Here is a 16,205-nt window from a genome sequence, read left to right as displayed (position 1 = left end):
AATGACTATCACATGGGACATAAGATAATGAGAACATGAAACTTTGATGCTTAATTATATATCACTAACCTATATCTTACAAAAGGTATTGGTTGACTAAAATAGTAGAATAATAATCTCTTCTCTATACAAATGAATTCTATCCCCTAATCAATTGTGAAGCTCTATTAGCCCTTGTTTTAATTGAGGTGGTCAACATATGTGATTCCACTATATCAAATGTTCTTGAAATTAAATTCTACTTTATCAATATCTATAGTTGAACAACAATTATAAATACCAGACTTGTCAATATTCAAGGGTAAATCATCCATAGAAAATTTTTCAATTAAAAATATTGTATAATAATGAGTGTTGAACCAAAAATTCTTCCTCTTCCAATTCCCTGGTGGGTACCTATTGAGCATATTGATGATCCGCATGTGCAACAAATAGGAAGGTTGGCGGTGGAACACCATAACAAGGAAACAGGAGACAATTTGAAGTTTGTGCGTGTAGTGAATGGTTTGATTGGAAAAGTCCTTTGACCTAGTCCTAAGGGAGAAATATTATATCACCTTGTGGTGGAGGCTGAAACCACTGATGGAATTAATTGGACATATGTAGCCAAGGTGTCAAAGTTTATCGGATGCTGCCTAATACCGTATGAGTTCAAATATTTTGAACCTATTCTCCCCTACAACTACAAGCCCTAATATTGGCCTCATCTCTCTACTTAGCTTAAACAAGTTGTACCGTTAAAGTCTTTAAGTATGAATAATGTTGGCACGGTATGAATAAAAATAGCAAATACTTATCCATTAAAGTCTTTGTGCATTCATGCATGAGAGTGCCTTTTCTTTTTCCATATTCTATTATAAGACAGCAACGTATAGAAAAGTACTATTATCACAAAGTACATGAAGATACTAACTCGTTAACTCGAAATATCTTATATTAACACTATATCAGTCATTCATTTTTGTACTATATATATACTAGTAGCAATACTAGTTATATTCAATATATATATATATATATCAAATATTAAACATAATTTGTTATATGAAAAGTCAAACGTCTATAAGAATTAAATTAATATTTAATGATTCATGTCTTAATTCTTTAAACTTTCACGTTAATAAATAGCAAGGGAGAAAGGTATTATTCCGTAGGGTTAGATTAATTTAAAAAAAGAAGGGTTAGGGTTCGCCGCCGCCGAAGCTCTAGGGTTGCCATTTCGCGACTTACGCCGGGTGAATTGGGAAACGTTCAGCGGGTTTATGATCGAAGCTGACGTTCTTGATGTTCTACTGAGGTACTCTACTGGTACGTTTGAAGCGGATTGGTGGGCAAGGTGGTACCATCAACTAAAGAAGCTGCGATTTCTACTGGATAATATTGAAGTTCTACTGGTTTAGGTGAATCTCTACGTTGAGGTTTCTACTGAAGATTACGTTGAGATCCATGTTTTCGTGGCTATTCAGGGGGTTTCGCGTCTGTTCGATTTTGGGTGGATTCGAAACTGCGATCGATGGGTTTCAATGGTTCCTGGTTTCTATGTGGTGTCGCCGTCGATTGATTGAACGGGTTTCGTTCGCGGCTTGTTTTCTATTGGTTGGCAGACATCTTATTGAGGTGTTGGTTTAACATGGTGAGAGTAGGTGATGATGGTGCACAAGCGGTCGCCTCTAAGACCGAAGGAGAAGAATGGAGGGCGAGTTATTCGTCAACCCTTTTGTCTGCTTAGATCGGAGATCGATTTGAGATTGGGTGCTCATTCTTCAGAGGTGAAGGATTTTGGGTTGTCTGACGATCGCTTTGAAGAAGATGAAGGGTTTGGTATAGGGAGTGTAGGTTTGAAGAAAGAAATTCGGGTTGTGAGGGTTGAACCGGGTGGGCTGGGTATTGGGTTAGTCGATGGACAAGAAGAGAAAGGGGTGTCTAGGAGCCTTGAGGATGTTGGGGGCCTGGATGAGAATCGGGTTGAGGGATGTTGAGATGGGCCTTGAGGAGCTAGGTTGAGTGGGCTTGTTGGGAGTGGGCTGAGGTTAAGTGAAGGGAGTGAAATGCTGCAGGGGTAGTTGAGGAAAGGGTCGATAGGCGTGGGAGCTTTGGTGGGTGGGACGCGTGGAGCGGGGCCAAAGTTGGGAGGCTCGGAGGGGTAGAAGTCAGTTAGCGCGGAGGTTTCACAGGCTGGAATTTGTGAAAGTGAGGGTCGATTGGTGGACATTAATTTTCTTCATGAGCGGGAGGAGCTGGTGCCTAAAACCGGTTTAGCTAGAGGGCTGGTCCAAAGGTGGTTCGGTCTGAGGAGGGGTTTGGTTCTGGTGATTCTGGATCCAGCGTGAAAGAGAAGTCATGGGCAGCCTTTTTTGGGTCTAAGTTGAGGGGTAATTTGGAGTTCATTCCCTCATTGGTTGAAAATGATAAAGTTATTGTTGAACATTGTAAGGAGATTATTGATGAGGATATATGTGTGTAGGAGAAATCTCTGGTTGGTCAGTTTATGGATGCCAAACTCCCGTATTCTGTTATTTTTCGTCTTATTCAGAGAATTTGGGGATGTGTAGAGATACCGACTATTACCTTATTGGATAACGGTTTGATTATCTTTAATTTTCTAAAGGTAGAGTCACGAGATTGAGTGATGGAGAATGGTCTGTAACACTTGGTTGGCAAGCCCATCTTATTACGACAGTGGTCTCCAGGTATTGTTCCTGAAACTTTTGTTATTGATTATGTTCCTATCTAGATTAAACTGGAGCGTGTTCCCCTGGAGTTGTGGACGGATAGGGGTTTAGCAGTGTTAGCTAGTGGTGTGGGTAAACCTGTCTCTTTTGATGTTGCAACAAGAGAGCGGCGACGATTATCATATGTGAGGGTTTGTGTTCAGGTGGATGGTGATTCGTTAATGCCTCCTTCAGTCACTATTAGAATGCTGGGTCAGGAGTTTATTATTCCAGTGGTATATGAGTGGAAACTTCGTAGGTGTTCTTGCTGTGGTTCCTTTGGGCATACTGGGGTGGTGTGTGACAAACAGGGTGTGGAAAAGGGTCAAGAGTTGTGTATTGTGGCAATCAATGAGGGTGTTTGGAGGAGAATGAGGGAAATGAGAGTGTGTGGAAGGAGCAGGTCTTGGGTATGAGTGCGAGGGGAGCTAGCCTAGATGAGATTAAGGGCGCAGAGAGGGTTAAGGATTTTACCTTGGTTAGTCGACGTAGGCGTGATAGAGGAGGTGTAGGGCTTAGGGGTGGTAGTGGGTCACCGACTACGCGCCCTTGAAGAGTAGAGTAGTTTATGGGTCCCTTGGAATTACGGGGTTTGTAAAGCATGTTGATGATCGTAATCAGTTTGATGTTTTATGTGATAAGGGGGAGGACTCATTGGCATTGGCATTAGTACAGGCAGATCCTGATCCGTTGTTTGTTATGGATGGGATGTTCAGAAGTTTGGGCAAAGGCCTAGTGGGAAGTGATAGGTGTGACATCCTGCAAGATTCATGATTTGGTGTTCTTGGAATGTTAGGGGGTTGAATGACCCTATCAAGTGTAGGGTGGTGGCAGAATTTCTGGCTTCCTTCTCTATTACTTTCTATTGTTTACTTGAGACGAGGGTTCGTTGTGAGAATTTTGGTATGGTGATGAGTAGGTTTGGTGATGCCTGGAGTTGTGTGTGTAGCTATAGTGTGCAGGGAGCTGGGAGGATTTTGGTGATGTGGCGGAAGAGTGTCTATGATTTTTCCATTAATGTCAGTGGGGATCAATTCATTTCTGGAACCTTAGTGGATATTGCATCCAGTGCTAGGGTACATATTGATGCTGTATATGCCTCTAATCACGTTAGCGAGAGGAGAACTTTGTGGTCTCAGTTGATTGATGTATGTGCCTCGTGGCAGTTGCCTGGAGTTTTTTTAAGGGATTTTAATGCTATTCGTAATAGTTTGGAGTATTTTGGTGGTTGCCCTAGCTTGAGGGAGATGGAGGAGTTTGATGAGGTGTTATTGGAGGTAGATCTGGTCGAGTTGGGTGTGACAAGTAACTGGTTTACCTGGACTAGTAAACTTCAGGGGAATGCTATCTTGTGCCGCTTGGATCGATGCTTGTCCAATGAGACGTGAAAGGTAGCTTTTCCATATTCGGAGGTTAGAGTTGGTCAGTGGGGGATTTCCGATCATAGCCCTCTTCTGGTTTCTACAGGGGAGACAAGAAGTAGGTCGACTTCTATGTTTTGTTATTTTTCTCATTGGGCAGATGCAGAGGGTTTTCTTGACACTATCAGGTCAGTGTGGAGAAGGTCTGAGGATGTGTCTCCTATAGTTAGTTTTGTGCGAAATTTAAAGGTAGTGAAACGGGTTTTTCGTGCATCGTTAGGAGGCACATCTCTGTGTTAGCTGATGAGGTACAGCCGGCTAGGTAGGTTATGAAGATTGCTCAGGCTGCAGTAGAAAGGAATCCTGATTCAGAGTTGGTGTGTGTGGAGGCGACTCAGGCCATTGAGGTGTTTTGGCCAGTGGCAAGATTTCATCGCTGTGTTCATTCTCGTCGTAGCTGCAGTGGTTTATTTACAGTTGTGACTGCTGGGGGGACTCACCAGATGGAGCATGATAGGGTGGCAGGGGTGGTGGTAGAATTATTTCGGGGTTGCTTAGGGGCCCAACATGTGAGATGTAGGGATTCTACTGCTCGAATTGAGGATATTGTGCAGTTCAGCTGACCAGAGGAGGGGGTAGAGCACTTGGTTGACCAGTGAGTCGGGAGGAGATTCGGAAAGATTTATTCTCGATGAAATCTGAGAAGGCTCCTGGACCTGATGGGTTTTCGGTGGATTATTACAGAGCTGCTTGGAATGTCGTTGGGGATGATTTCTGTGATGCTGTGCTGAATTTTTTGAGACATGTTACTTGCCTGGTGGAGTTAATTCTACTGCTATTACTCTCATCCCTAAGAGGCGAGGAGCTGAACGTATGGAGGAGTTTTGTCCTATTTCATGTTGCAATGTTGTGTATAAGTGTATCTCGAGGATCTTAGCTAAGAGATTGCGGTCGTGGTTGCCTGATTTCATCAGTGGTAATCAGTCTACGTTTGTTCCGGGTAGGTCGATTTTCGATAACATTTTATTGTGTCAGGAGCTCGTGGGGAGCTATAAGAAGAGTAGAGGGAAGTCGCGTTGTGTGCTAAAGGTTTTGAAGGCTTACGATTTGGTGAATTGGGATTTTCTATTTGGAGTGTTATTGGCAATAAGTACGCCCCTTCAGTTTGTTAGTTGGGTGAGGGCTTGTGTTACTTCGCCTAAGTTCTCTGTGATGATTAATGGTTCCCTTGAAGGGTTTTTTCTTGGTAGGAAGGAGTTGAGACAGGGGGACCCGTTGTCTCCTTTTTTGTTTGTGATGATGATGGAGGTTTTATCTAGGTTGTTGAATAAACCTTCTGTGTGGTTTAGGTTCCATGATCGGTGTGAGCGCGTGGGCCTAACTCATTTGGCTTTTGCAGATGAGTTGATGATTTTCTATGTGGATGAGAGAGATTCTTTGGAGTTTGTGAGGCAGGTATTGTCAAAGTTTGCAGAGCTGTCTGGGTTAGTTGCAAATATTGGAAAGAGTTCCATGTTTGTTGCAGGTGTGGAGTCTGGGAGGTGAAGGAACTAGCCGCATATATAGGTGTCTCTCTTGGTTCTTTGCCTGTTAGGTATCTGGGTTTACCTTTATTGGCGGGTCAGTTGAGGGCTGTGGATTGTGCACCTTTGATATAGAGGATTACAGCTCGTATTAAAAGCTAGGCAGCGAGGTCCCTTTTCTTTGTTGGGAGGTTGCAGCTTGTTAGATCTATTTTACAGTCCTTTCAGGTTTTTTGGTGTAGCATATTCGTGTTGCCTGCGTGTATAACTCATGAGTTGATCATCTGTTACATAGTTATTTATGGAAGGGTAGTGTGGTGAGCCGGGGTGGTGCACGGGTGGCGTGGGATGAGGTGTGCATGCTGTTGGGAGAGGGGGGAGGGGGTTGGGTGTGAAGCATGTGGCCTCTTGGAACCAGGCTGCTATTATGAAACTGCTTTGGCTTCTCTTAATTAAATCGGGGTCACTATGGGTGGCGTGGGTGGAGGAGTATGTTTTGTGTGGGCAGTCGTTGTAGGTTGTTCGAAGTGAGGTTGAGAGGTCTTGGTGCTTGAGGTCTATCTTGCAAAGTAGAGATAGATTCAAGCATCTGGCTCGTTTGATGATTGGCGATGGTCGGTCTTGTTTTGTTTTGTAGGATCCTTGGCTGTCGGAGGGTGCGATTTTGGATTCATACGGGTCTACGGTGGTTCATGATGCAAGGAGTAGTTTGGAAGCGCGGTTGTCGGAGTTCTTGGATGGTGAGGGAGGTTGGAGGTGGCCTACAGTGTTTTGGGAGCTGCTCGAGATCTAGGGTCTTATCTAGGCAGTGGGGTCTAGGGTGAGGGAAGAGGATTATTGGGTTTGGGTGTCGGATGCTAGTGGTCGGTTTTCTATCGCTAGTGCTTGGGAGAGTATTTGTCCTCGTCGTCCTACGGTGTCTGGGCTGGTATTTTGTGGGCCGGGGGTTGTATTCCACGTCACTCCTTCTGTGCATGGTTAGCAGTGAGGGATAGGTTGGGTACGCGGGATTGGTTGAGAAGTTGGGGTATGTTGTCGGGGGGGAGGGGTGTCTTCTATGTGGGGAAGTTATGGAATCGCGGGATCATTTATTTTTTAGTGTGGATTTGGGAGAGAGATGTGGTCTAGTATGTTGCGTCAGTTGGGTTCGACGCATCGAGTGCCTGGTTGGGATGTAGAGTTCAGTTGGCTGTGCCGTGTAACGTCAATAAGGGGGTACATAGTAAGTTGTTTTGTGTTTTCTGTTGTGCGTCCATATACTATATTTGGCAGGAGCGTAATCGTCGACTACATGGAGGTCGACCGAGGTCGGTGTTTGCTCTGGTTCACCTTATGGTCTCTGCTTTGCTGTAGCCACTAGTTGGTGGGGTTTCTCTGCCTTGCTTCCTGGTGGTTTGCGAGTTTGCGAATTTGCGTCTATGTGTTGGTTTTGTTCTAGTCTTATCCTATTGGTATTATTGTAGTTTTGTTGCCTTGTCTTTGCTTATGCTTTGTTGCTTTGATGCCTTGATCCCAGACTGTGAGATCCTCTTTGTTGTTGTATAATAATATCACATATTCTAAAAAAAAAAAAAACTTTCACGTTAATAAATTTTTTAGTTTAGTCTCATCTCTAACTACTATTGTGCATTTATCAAATAAAACATCACCTCTGCAATTAGTTGGAAACCAACTTATGGAAAATTGTTTAATTAAAATATTAATTTTGATACATGATATTTTAATTAAAAGTGGAAAATGTGTTTGTATTCTGTTAACAATCGTTCAAAGAATTATATTTCTTATTCTTGTATTGGTAGTCTATAAAGTTTTGTTGTCAACATTATATTATTCAATGTTGACATTTATTTATTTATTTTATCATTATTTTTAAATTTTTGGCGTGGAGTGGAACTGTAGCCTTAAATGAGGATATCAGTACTTTATCCATAGTTGAATTTTCCTTTAATTATTAGTTATTTGAATAGGGTTGCCAAATAAAAATCTCTTTGAATGGAATAATTATTTGACTCCCATATTTAAGGTGGGGTAACCTTTTCATATGAAATCAAACCAGGAAAAAATAAATTAGGAAAACAAATGAAGAAAGTATAGAGTTTAAAAGATGACACAAGTTTTATTTGAACCCTAACAAAATTACTTCCTTTATAGAAAGAAAAAAGAAAAAGAAAAAAAAAAACCAGAAATAAAAGTAAGAAAATTATTTTAAATTGAAAAACTATTAAAAATATTTTTAAATATAGTAAAATGTCACATTCTATCTGTGATAGACGCTAATAGACATTGATAAATATTTATTAGTGATAGATGATAGTAATTTATTGGTGTTTATTGGTGATTAATAGTGACGTTTTTCTAGTTTATCATTGATAAATAGTGACATTTTTTTATATTTGTAAATATTTTGGTTCATTTTTTTATATTTGAAAACAACTCTATAAAGTAATATGAACAAAATAAATGTGTAAACCATATTGCAATATTTATTTTTCCAATTGAGCTAATTCTTTTAGTTATATGATCTATTATACATTAAATAATATTAAGATGGTTTCATTTAGCGAGCACTTTTTTCTAACGGGATTCTAGTTTTCTTCACTAAGAAGGATTAGTTTTCCTAAGGATTGTATTTCCTCATTTTGCGAGTTCTTTTAGTCGTCATACGATCTATTATTCCTTTAGTCGACATTTTCATATGAAATCAGACCGAGGAAAAAATAAATTAGGAAAAAAAGTGAAGAAAATATAGAGTTTAAAAGATGACAATAGTTTTATTTGAAACCTAATAAAATTTACTGAAAAAGAAATAACAAGAAATAACAAGAAATAAAAGTAGGAAAGTTGTTTTAAATTAAAAAACTGCCAAAAATATTTTTAAATATGATAAGATGTCATCATCTATCAATGATAAATGCTAATAAACACTGATAGATATCTATCAATGATGGATGATAATAATTTATCAGTGTTTATCAATGATAAATAGTGACATTTTTCTATATTTGTAAATGTTTTAATCCATTTTATTGTATTTGAAAACAAACCTATAAAGTAATATGAGCAAAATAAATGCATCAACCATATTGCAATATTTATTTTTCCAGCCGAGCTAATTCTTTTAGTCATATATGATCTATAATACATTAAATAATATTAAGATGTTTTCATTCAGTGGGCACTTTTCTTCTACCTATTAGGGATTCTAGTTTTCTTCGCTAAGATGGATTATTTTTCCTCAGAGATATTCTCAAAATATTTACATGCATGATTGACTCAATTCTATAAAAAGATTAGCATGATGAACAGTGAGAAAGTGTTTCTAAGTGAAAATTTTAGGACCTATTTTGAATGACTTAAAGAAAAAAAATGTTTGTATCAAAAACTCATTTTCATTTAAACACTTTTAATAAAAAAAAAAACTCATTAAAATAAAGGTACGCATGTGGTTGACAACTTTTTTCAAAAGTGTTTGAAAGTATGTTCGGTTTATTATACACTAAATGTGTATTTACTAATTTCAAATTACTATAAAAGAATTGTCCGCTAACGTTGATGGCTGGAGATGGTGGCTAAATGCAGTCGTTGGAGATGGTGGTCAGAGATTGCCCGTAAATGTTGTCGGAGTGGTGACCGAAGGTGGCTAGTGGAGGTTGGAGGTTGACCGATGATGGTTGTAAGAGATGGTGGTCGAAGGCTGGCCGGCATGGTCGTCGGAGATGGTAGTTGGAGGTTGGTCGCTGAGGTCATCAGAGATGGTGGCCGAAGGTGGGCTAGCGGTGGTCGGCAATCAGGTAGTGGTCGGAGTTTCTAACACAAATTAGGGAGAAATTAGCCATAAAACATTCAAAACTCATTTTTCTAAAAGTTGGTTTCCAGTGTTTATACTAAATTAACTTATTTTATAAATATATTTTTTCAAAATTCATTTCAGGTGGTTTCCAAACACATGATTTTTTGTGACTACTGTTTACATTTAATCACTTGAAAAGATATTCTGAACACACCCTTATTGCTTAAAAAGGTTTCAGCGATTTTCAACCAACAAGTGCTATTAAAAAAACAGTTAACTTAAAGTATATCAATTAATTATGGGTGACATACATTTCTAGACAAGCATGAGACTGAGGATGTAACTCAATCGAAAAAGCTTCTAAAGATGTCACCAGAGTATTACCAAGTTATTGGTAAGTAGGCAAACTTAAAGCATCTGTAATAGGAATCTCTAGCAAAGGACGAGGCAACACAGATTTTGTAAAATATCACATGGAGTAAAACCATCATCAAAATCGCATATATAATGAAATGGAAAACGTTGCTTACAGAAATGTACATCCCTAGAAATGACAATCTTTCTATCAGCAATATCATAGAGACAATATCCTTTAACTCTAGGAGGATATCAAAGGAAAACATATGGCAATGTTTGGGATGAAACTTAGATCTATTTGTAGAAAGAGTAGAAACATAACATAAACAACAAAAAACAAGGAGATAACCATAATTCGCGCCAAAACCATACAACACGAAAAAGAGAACCTGATTAGAAAGCAACGTTATATGAGTCCGATTAATGAGAAAGGTGGAGCAAGAACATAATCACCCCAAAATCATAAACCAAAATCATAAAGGATCCCATGATTGGAAAAACAAAGCTATAGCAACATTAAAAAGGTGTTGATGCTTCCTCTCAACGATCGAATTTTGTTGAGGCATTTCAATACAAGGGTATTAATGGATAGTTCTCTTTTTAGAATAATAATAATAATAATAATAATAAATAAAATCTAAGCTCATGCATTATCTAATCTAAATACTTCAATAACCCTGGAAAATTGAGTTTGAACAAGCTGAAAAAATGAAGGAATGATAGAAAGTGCATCTGATTTGTTTCACATGAGATAAACCCAAGTGAATCATGAACCATCATCAACAAAGGTTAAAAAAATATCTATATCTAGCATAACTTGGTAGCTTAAATGGACCCATATATCACAAGGGACATGATAGAAGAAAAATTCAATGAAACATTATTATTTGATGTAAAGGTTAAACATCTCTGCTTACCAACTGAATAAATATCACAATTAAAAGGTGTTTAATTTCGTAAAGAAAAAAATATCTTTTAATAGATGTAAGCACTTAGAAGAAAAATGGTGGAAGCATTTATACCAATTGTCCACTAAAATCGTAGAGGAAAAAGCAGTAAGTGTAATCAAAGAACTTTCATCAACAGATAACAAATAGAGTCGATTCAGGCACTTAGCCTGCCAATCATGATCAAACTTGACTTGTCCTGTATGAAGCAATGATCACTAGTAAACTTAAGTGAAATTTTCTAATCTTGCGCAAACAACTAATGGAAATCAAATTATACTGAAATTGTGGAATAAAAAGCACATCATGAAGCATCAATTTTGGAAAAAGAGATAGATCCCTAATGAATTCGATTTCCACACGAAAATTATTAGAAAATGCTAGACAATCGTAGAGAAAGAAAGAAAGAACACAAGAATTTAAGTGGTTCAGCCAAAGGCCTACGTCCACTATGCAAATCGGGAGGGTCTCTTTTATTACTTTTTCATCAAACTTCTTACAGAATGAATGCCTTGCTCTCTCTCGTTCTATTCTTACATTCGTTTTCTTTTTATACAGATGCTCATGGTCAACGAAGAAGCTCTGGTGGTTACAACAACATAACAGAAGAAGATGACAACGTTCAACTGCTTGCAACTTCATTTCTTGTCTTCGGTTCTTTTTGTAACAATCTCCACCTTTGTAAACATTTAGAGTACCTTTCCTTTTAACCTTTTCCAGGTAACTCGAACCCGAGGAGGTCCAAGCATCAACCAAGCTTGCTTAAAGGAACTGTCTTCGTCAGCATATCAGCAACATTGTCTGAGGTATGTATCTTTACTACCTCAACTTCCCTTTTCTTAATCTCCTATTTGATAAATTTGTATTTGATGTCAATATGTTTGGTTCTATTGTGAAACTTTTGGTTTTTAGATAAGTAGATTGTGCTCTGGTTGTCACAATATATTCTCACCTTTGTTTGTGTAATGTCAAAATCGTTTAGAAATCCCTTCAGCCACAAACCTTCTTTCACAGCCTCAGACAGTTCTATAAACTCAGGTTCTGTTGTGGAAAGGGCCACAACGGACGGTAAACTAGTCTTCCATCTTATCAGATTGTTTCCCTATAGGAAAACATAGCCTGATAGTGAGTGCCTTCTATTCAAATCCCCTGTATAATCAACCTCAACATAACCATACATTTCATCATTGGAAGGCTCATTCTGTCTATATAAGATCCTTGTTTCCTTTGATGAACAGAGTGTTGGGGTTGATGCCCTAAACTCTCATTGGGTCCTGTAGTTTGTAAACACAGTTTTGAACAAACGTTTGTGGTGTAATAATATATGATATTTTCTTCACTTTTGTCTATGGAACATTGGATGTTTTAATTACTTTACCATAAACCAATAAACTAAGATCCCTGGTTGACATTGTAACTTAAGTATGCATGTGGAGACATACAGGTGGATCATGTCTTAAGTGATAACCAAAATAGTCTGTAGTATATGAATATAGAAGGGAAACTTTATCCTGGTAACGGTACGGATGTGGCCCACTTTGTAGAATAGTTACAAGTGTTGTAACTTGCTACATATCGTCTGATCTTGATCATTTAAGTGAAGACATGCGAGCGAGGATGTCCTATACAAAGGAGTTTGTATAAGACCAGACCAGAAAGTATTATAGTCTCGTTATATAACGCCGTTCACTAGGATGACCATAAGTAACATGACCTCAATCCTGAGTGAGTTGGGAACTCCTACATTTGAGGGCAGTCTTTCGTTTTGAATGGGTGAGAGTGACCAGATCGCCGACTCAAACCTACCACTTTAGGGATTCGTCTGATTTGGGAGCTGGAAACTCAGCTACAGAAGATGAAATTCACTCATTCTCAGAAGCATGGGTAAGTAGATAAATTGCTCCCTTAAGGGTTGATTCCGGGGCTTGAACGATGTACGCCACACACATTCTCATGGCCTGAGAGGTGTCCACACATAGTAGGACTATGTTGTATTGTTCATTAGAAGGATCAGTGGTACTTAAGAAGTTAAATGTAACTAGAGGGGCAAAATAGTAAATTTGCCCAGCTATACTTACGAGCATCTATGAAGGATTATCGTACTGTTGATTGGTTATATCCGATGGATACATAAATATATCTGTGGTGAGAAGAGTGCAATTGTCAGTCTTTAGTGGAATGCCTGACAGTTAACGGATGGTGGATCTCGTGGTAAAGAGTTTAATCAGTTATTCACACATCGTTGGAGCTTCTAGCCATAGGTTCATAAGGTCCCCTTGGTAGCTCAATGGATTCAAGTTGAGAATAAGTTTTTGGGTCAGTTTGAAGTATTCAAATTGACAAGAGGGAGTTTGATTATATATGATATAATTAAACGGGTCAATTATATATGATATAGTTGACATGATGTATGAGATACATTAATTGGAGGAAAATGATATAAATATGATTTATATCTAGTGGAGGGGAAAAAGACTATGGTTCATATATTGCATATGATGTGATATTAAACCATAGGTTATAAATATAATAAGATTATATTTATTTTTTAACAATTATGGGATAATTGTGCCAGTTTTTTCTCTGTAACCGAATGAGTTAGTGGGAGGTTGCATTCAGTTTTCGTAACTGAAGGATAAAATGAAAATTGTTTTCATTTTGCAAAAGGATCAGAGATTCGCTCACCGAATTGTGTATATTATCTATTCCATAGCAAACTGAGAGCATACATGATAGCTCAAAGTTTCTAAACGGTCGTATACACCTGCGCGGTTTACTAAACGATAGCATAGAATTGACTAAATGATCGTCTAGCTCTTTCTAAACGATAGCGCGTCTAAGCATTTTACTAAACAATCATCTATACGATCTCGCCCTTTTTACTACATGATCGTGTACCTCTACCTAAACAATCCAGCATCGTCTATATGATAGACACCCGATATCTCTCACTTACTTGGTCGTGGTAAAAGATTGTCTCTTCCTCCTTCCCTCTACCAAATCCAACAGAGCCCACACATCCTAGATTCTCACTCCGAGAATACCAAGGTTCCATGTGGTGGTGTCTTCTCTGCTGCCTTGTTCATGAGGAGTCTGTTCGTGGGTAGACAACGTAGCGATTTGGTGGGCGATAGCTTGGACAATCTCAGGGAGAGCGAGAGGTGCAGTTCATTTGACGAGAGTGAGATTTCTGTGAAGAAAGGTTCTTTAACTGGTATGTATCTTGTTCTCTTTGTTGTTTATATTTCAAAGGATACCGTAATTCCTGTGTTTTTAATAAACAGTCGCTACCCCCTGGTATGTGCCGCTTTCCTAATCAAAAGATAGGAGAGCTTAAATTCATAACTAGTCTGTTTGATTGTGAATGCGGTAATTCTGTCACAATGAGTTTGAAACGATCTTACTTCCGCTCAAAGGTACTCATTGATAAGATTTCCTTCACAGAGATACCTTAGTATCCATTTGACTGCTTCCCAATGTCTTTTACCAGGATTTTTCATGTAGCTACTGACCAAACTTGTAGCATAGGATAGATCTGGTCTGGTTGAAGTCATTAGGTACATCAAAGAGCATTGGACAGCTGATCATCCTTTCAAGCAATGTTCTGTTCAATCTTTCAGCAAGTTCATTTTGTTGAGGTGTATACCTCACTGTTCTGTGCCTCACTATGTCATTCTCTCTACAAAACAAGTTTAACTCCTCATCAACAAAGGAAATAAAGTACCTTGCTTCACTGGAAAGAAAGTACCTTGCTTCACTTAGAGAAAGAGAGTGAGCAAGTATCTCTTTGGAAGTATGTTGTCCTTTAAGGAAGCCTTGCCTTGTTGCTTTGCCAAGGATGCAATGCTCACAAAACTTCAAGCTATCTCTAACACCTTTATGAAGAATCCATGGCTTCTAGAAGTGAAAGTTGTCCCCACAAACCAATACGGGTCCTTTCAGCATGCTTTGTCCTCACTCACATGCATCCTAGGAAAATTTCCAGGAGGTCACTCAACATAGGATTGCTCCAAACTAAGCACGCTTAACTTTGGAGTTCTTATAATCGAGCCACCGAAAAGGAAGGTGCACCTTGGTTGTATAGGTAGTAACTTTCAATTCTTTTTTAAACGTTTCTTAACCATACTTTCATGTCCTTAGGATCTCTCTCGTTCGGATGTGATACCGGTTCATTCATGTACCCCTCTTGAACTCGGTTCGTTACAAATATGAGATAGCCTTTTGTGCCATAGCTCATCTTTTGTGAATTCTTCATTAGTTTCCGTCAAGGCCGAATATGTCATTTGCACATCTTCAATGACATACAAGCCATTAACTTTGGTTGCTACCAACACTACTTTTGAGTCTTTAACTATTTCAAAAATGCTAACTCCTTTGTATTCACAGCCAATGGAGTCAAACATCTCTAATGATAGAAGATTTTTTTTTTCAATGTAGGAACATGCCTCACATTCCTAATCAACTTCACCGAAGGAACATGCCTCACATTCCTAATCAACTTCACCGAACCATCTTGCATCTTCAAGGATATAGACCCAATTCCAACAGCTCTGCAGACATTGTTATTTTTTATGTAGATCAACCCTCCATTCCACTTCTTGTAGGTACAAAATCATCCTTTAGATGGTGGAATACATAAGGGAATTCTCCCCCACAGTAGCCTCAGTCTGTTTTCCTCCCTTCGTCTGTTGGTTCATCTTTCTGGCATAACAGTCTTTCATCATGTGTCTAAGCTTGTGACAAAAATGACACTTGATCTTAGACTTGTCACAACCATTCTGCTTTCCTTCCCATTGTTCTTTGTTTTCCCTTTTGAAAACAAATCTTCTCCTCCTTGCTGATCTTTCTTGCTCATTCGTAACTCTAGTTCTCTGACTCTTATTGCTGAAATGATTGCTTCTATAGTGATTCTTTCTCTACCATACTTCATGGTTGTCTTGACATCTTTAAATGATTCTGGTACAGAGTTAAGTAAGATGAAAGCTTCGTTTTCTTCCCCAATATTGTCTCATATTGATCTGAATTCTGATGACAGACTCTTGAATTCATTCAAATTATCATCTTGTATGTGAAAAATGTTTCCTTTAAGAAAGCTTGACTAGGCAAGTCTTTGTTGAGATAAATCTTGTTACTTTTTTCCAGAGGTCATAAGCAGTAGGCTGGTCAATAATCTGCCTTAAAACACTATTTGTAACATTCAAGACAATAGTTCCATAAGCATTTGCCTCTATTGTCTCTTTCTCTGCATCGGTGAACGTTTCAGGGTATTTTGCAGGGTCCGTGATGGCCAGAAGTGCCTTCTGCTGACCCAAAACTTCCTTAATCTTTGCTTTCAATAATTCAAAGTCTATCTTACCATCAAAATTTTCGATTTCATACGTGGTTGTAGCCATTCTTGAACTTCAAAATTGACTTATTTGATTCGAAGTATGCAAGAATTCAAATCTTGGATTTGTCTTGAACTGTTCAATGAGCTCTGATACCACCTGTTGTCCCAAATAACTATGATCAGCTTG

At 38.6% G+C, this 16,205-nt stretch overlaps 2 protein-coding genes across 2 annotated transcripts; both read left to right on the top strand.

Annotated features, from left to right (window-relative positions):
• Window positions 1-1,649: 1,649 nt before the first annotated feature.
• On the top strand, window positions 1,650-4,099 carry LOC150037247 (uncharacterized). The gene is made up of 4 exons (XM_090311937.1): window positions 1,650-1,964; window positions 2,735-3,121; window positions 3,354-3,460; window positions 3,508-4,099. The coding sequence occupies exons 1-4, from the start codon at window positions 1,650-1,652 to the stop codon at window positions 4,097-4,099; spliced, it is 1,401 nt and encodes a 466-aa protein (XP_090168063.1).
• Window positions 4,100-4,763: 664 nt separating this feature from the next.
• Window positions 4,764-6,948, top strand: LOC150037246 (uncharacterized). Its single transcript, XM_090311936.1, has 8 exons — window positions 4,764-4,943; window positions 5,108-5,307; window positions 5,422-5,556; window positions 5,598-5,666; window positions 5,891-5,948; window positions 6,233-6,344; window positions 6,405-6,523; window positions 6,868-6,948. The coding sequence occupies exons 1-8, from the start codon at window positions 4,764-4,766 to the stop codon at window positions 6,946-6,948; spliced, it is 954 nt and encodes a 317-aa protein (XP_090168062.1).
• The last annotated feature ends 9,257 nt before the right edge of the window (window positions 6,949-16,205 follow it).

This window comes from Benincasa hispida, chromosome 3, assembly GCF_027475165.1.
Source record: "Benincasa hispida cultivar pf3 chromosome 3, pf3_genome.v1.1, whole genome shotgun sequence".
In the NCBI taxonomy this organism is placed as follows: domain Eukaryota; kingdom Viridiplantae; phylum Streptophyta; class Magnoliopsida; order Cucurbitales; family Cucurbitaceae; genus Benincasa; species Benincasa hispida.
Note: the sequence above shows the minus strand (reverse complement) of the source record. Positions and strands in the feature narration are given on the sequence as shown.

What these genes read in the sequence shown, in the direction of transcription:
- LOC150037247 (XM_090311937.1), top strand. Translation starts at nt 1,650, where the DNA reads ATGGTGCACAAGCGGTCGCCTCTAAGACCGAAGGAGAAGAATGGAGGG. An exon ending in GTGGAAGGAGCAGGTCTTGG is followed by an intron (nt 3,122 to 3,353) that starts GTATGAGTGCGA and finishes TTATGTGATAAG; the next exon opens with GGGGAGGACTCATTGGCATT. An exon ending in GGCCTAGTGGGAAGTGATAG is followed by an intron (nt 3,461 to 3,507) that starts GTGTGACATCCT and finishes TTGGAATGTTAG; the next exon opens with GGGGTTGAATGACCCTATCA.
- LOC150037246 (XM_090311936.1), top strand. Translation starts at nt 4,764, where the DNA reads ATGAAATCTGAGAAGGCTCCTGGACCTGATGGGTTTTCGGTGGATTAT. An exon ending in TAAGAGGCGAGGAGCTGAAC is followed by an intron (nt 4,944 to 5,107) that starts GTATGGAGGAGT and finishes TTATTGTGTCAG; the next exon opens with GAGCTCGTGGGGAGCTATAA. An exon ending in ATTAATGGTTCCCTTGAAGG is followed by an intron (nt 5,308 to 5,421) that starts GTTTTTTCTTGG and finishes TGTGTGGTTTAG; the next exon opens with GTTCCATGATCGGTGTGAGC.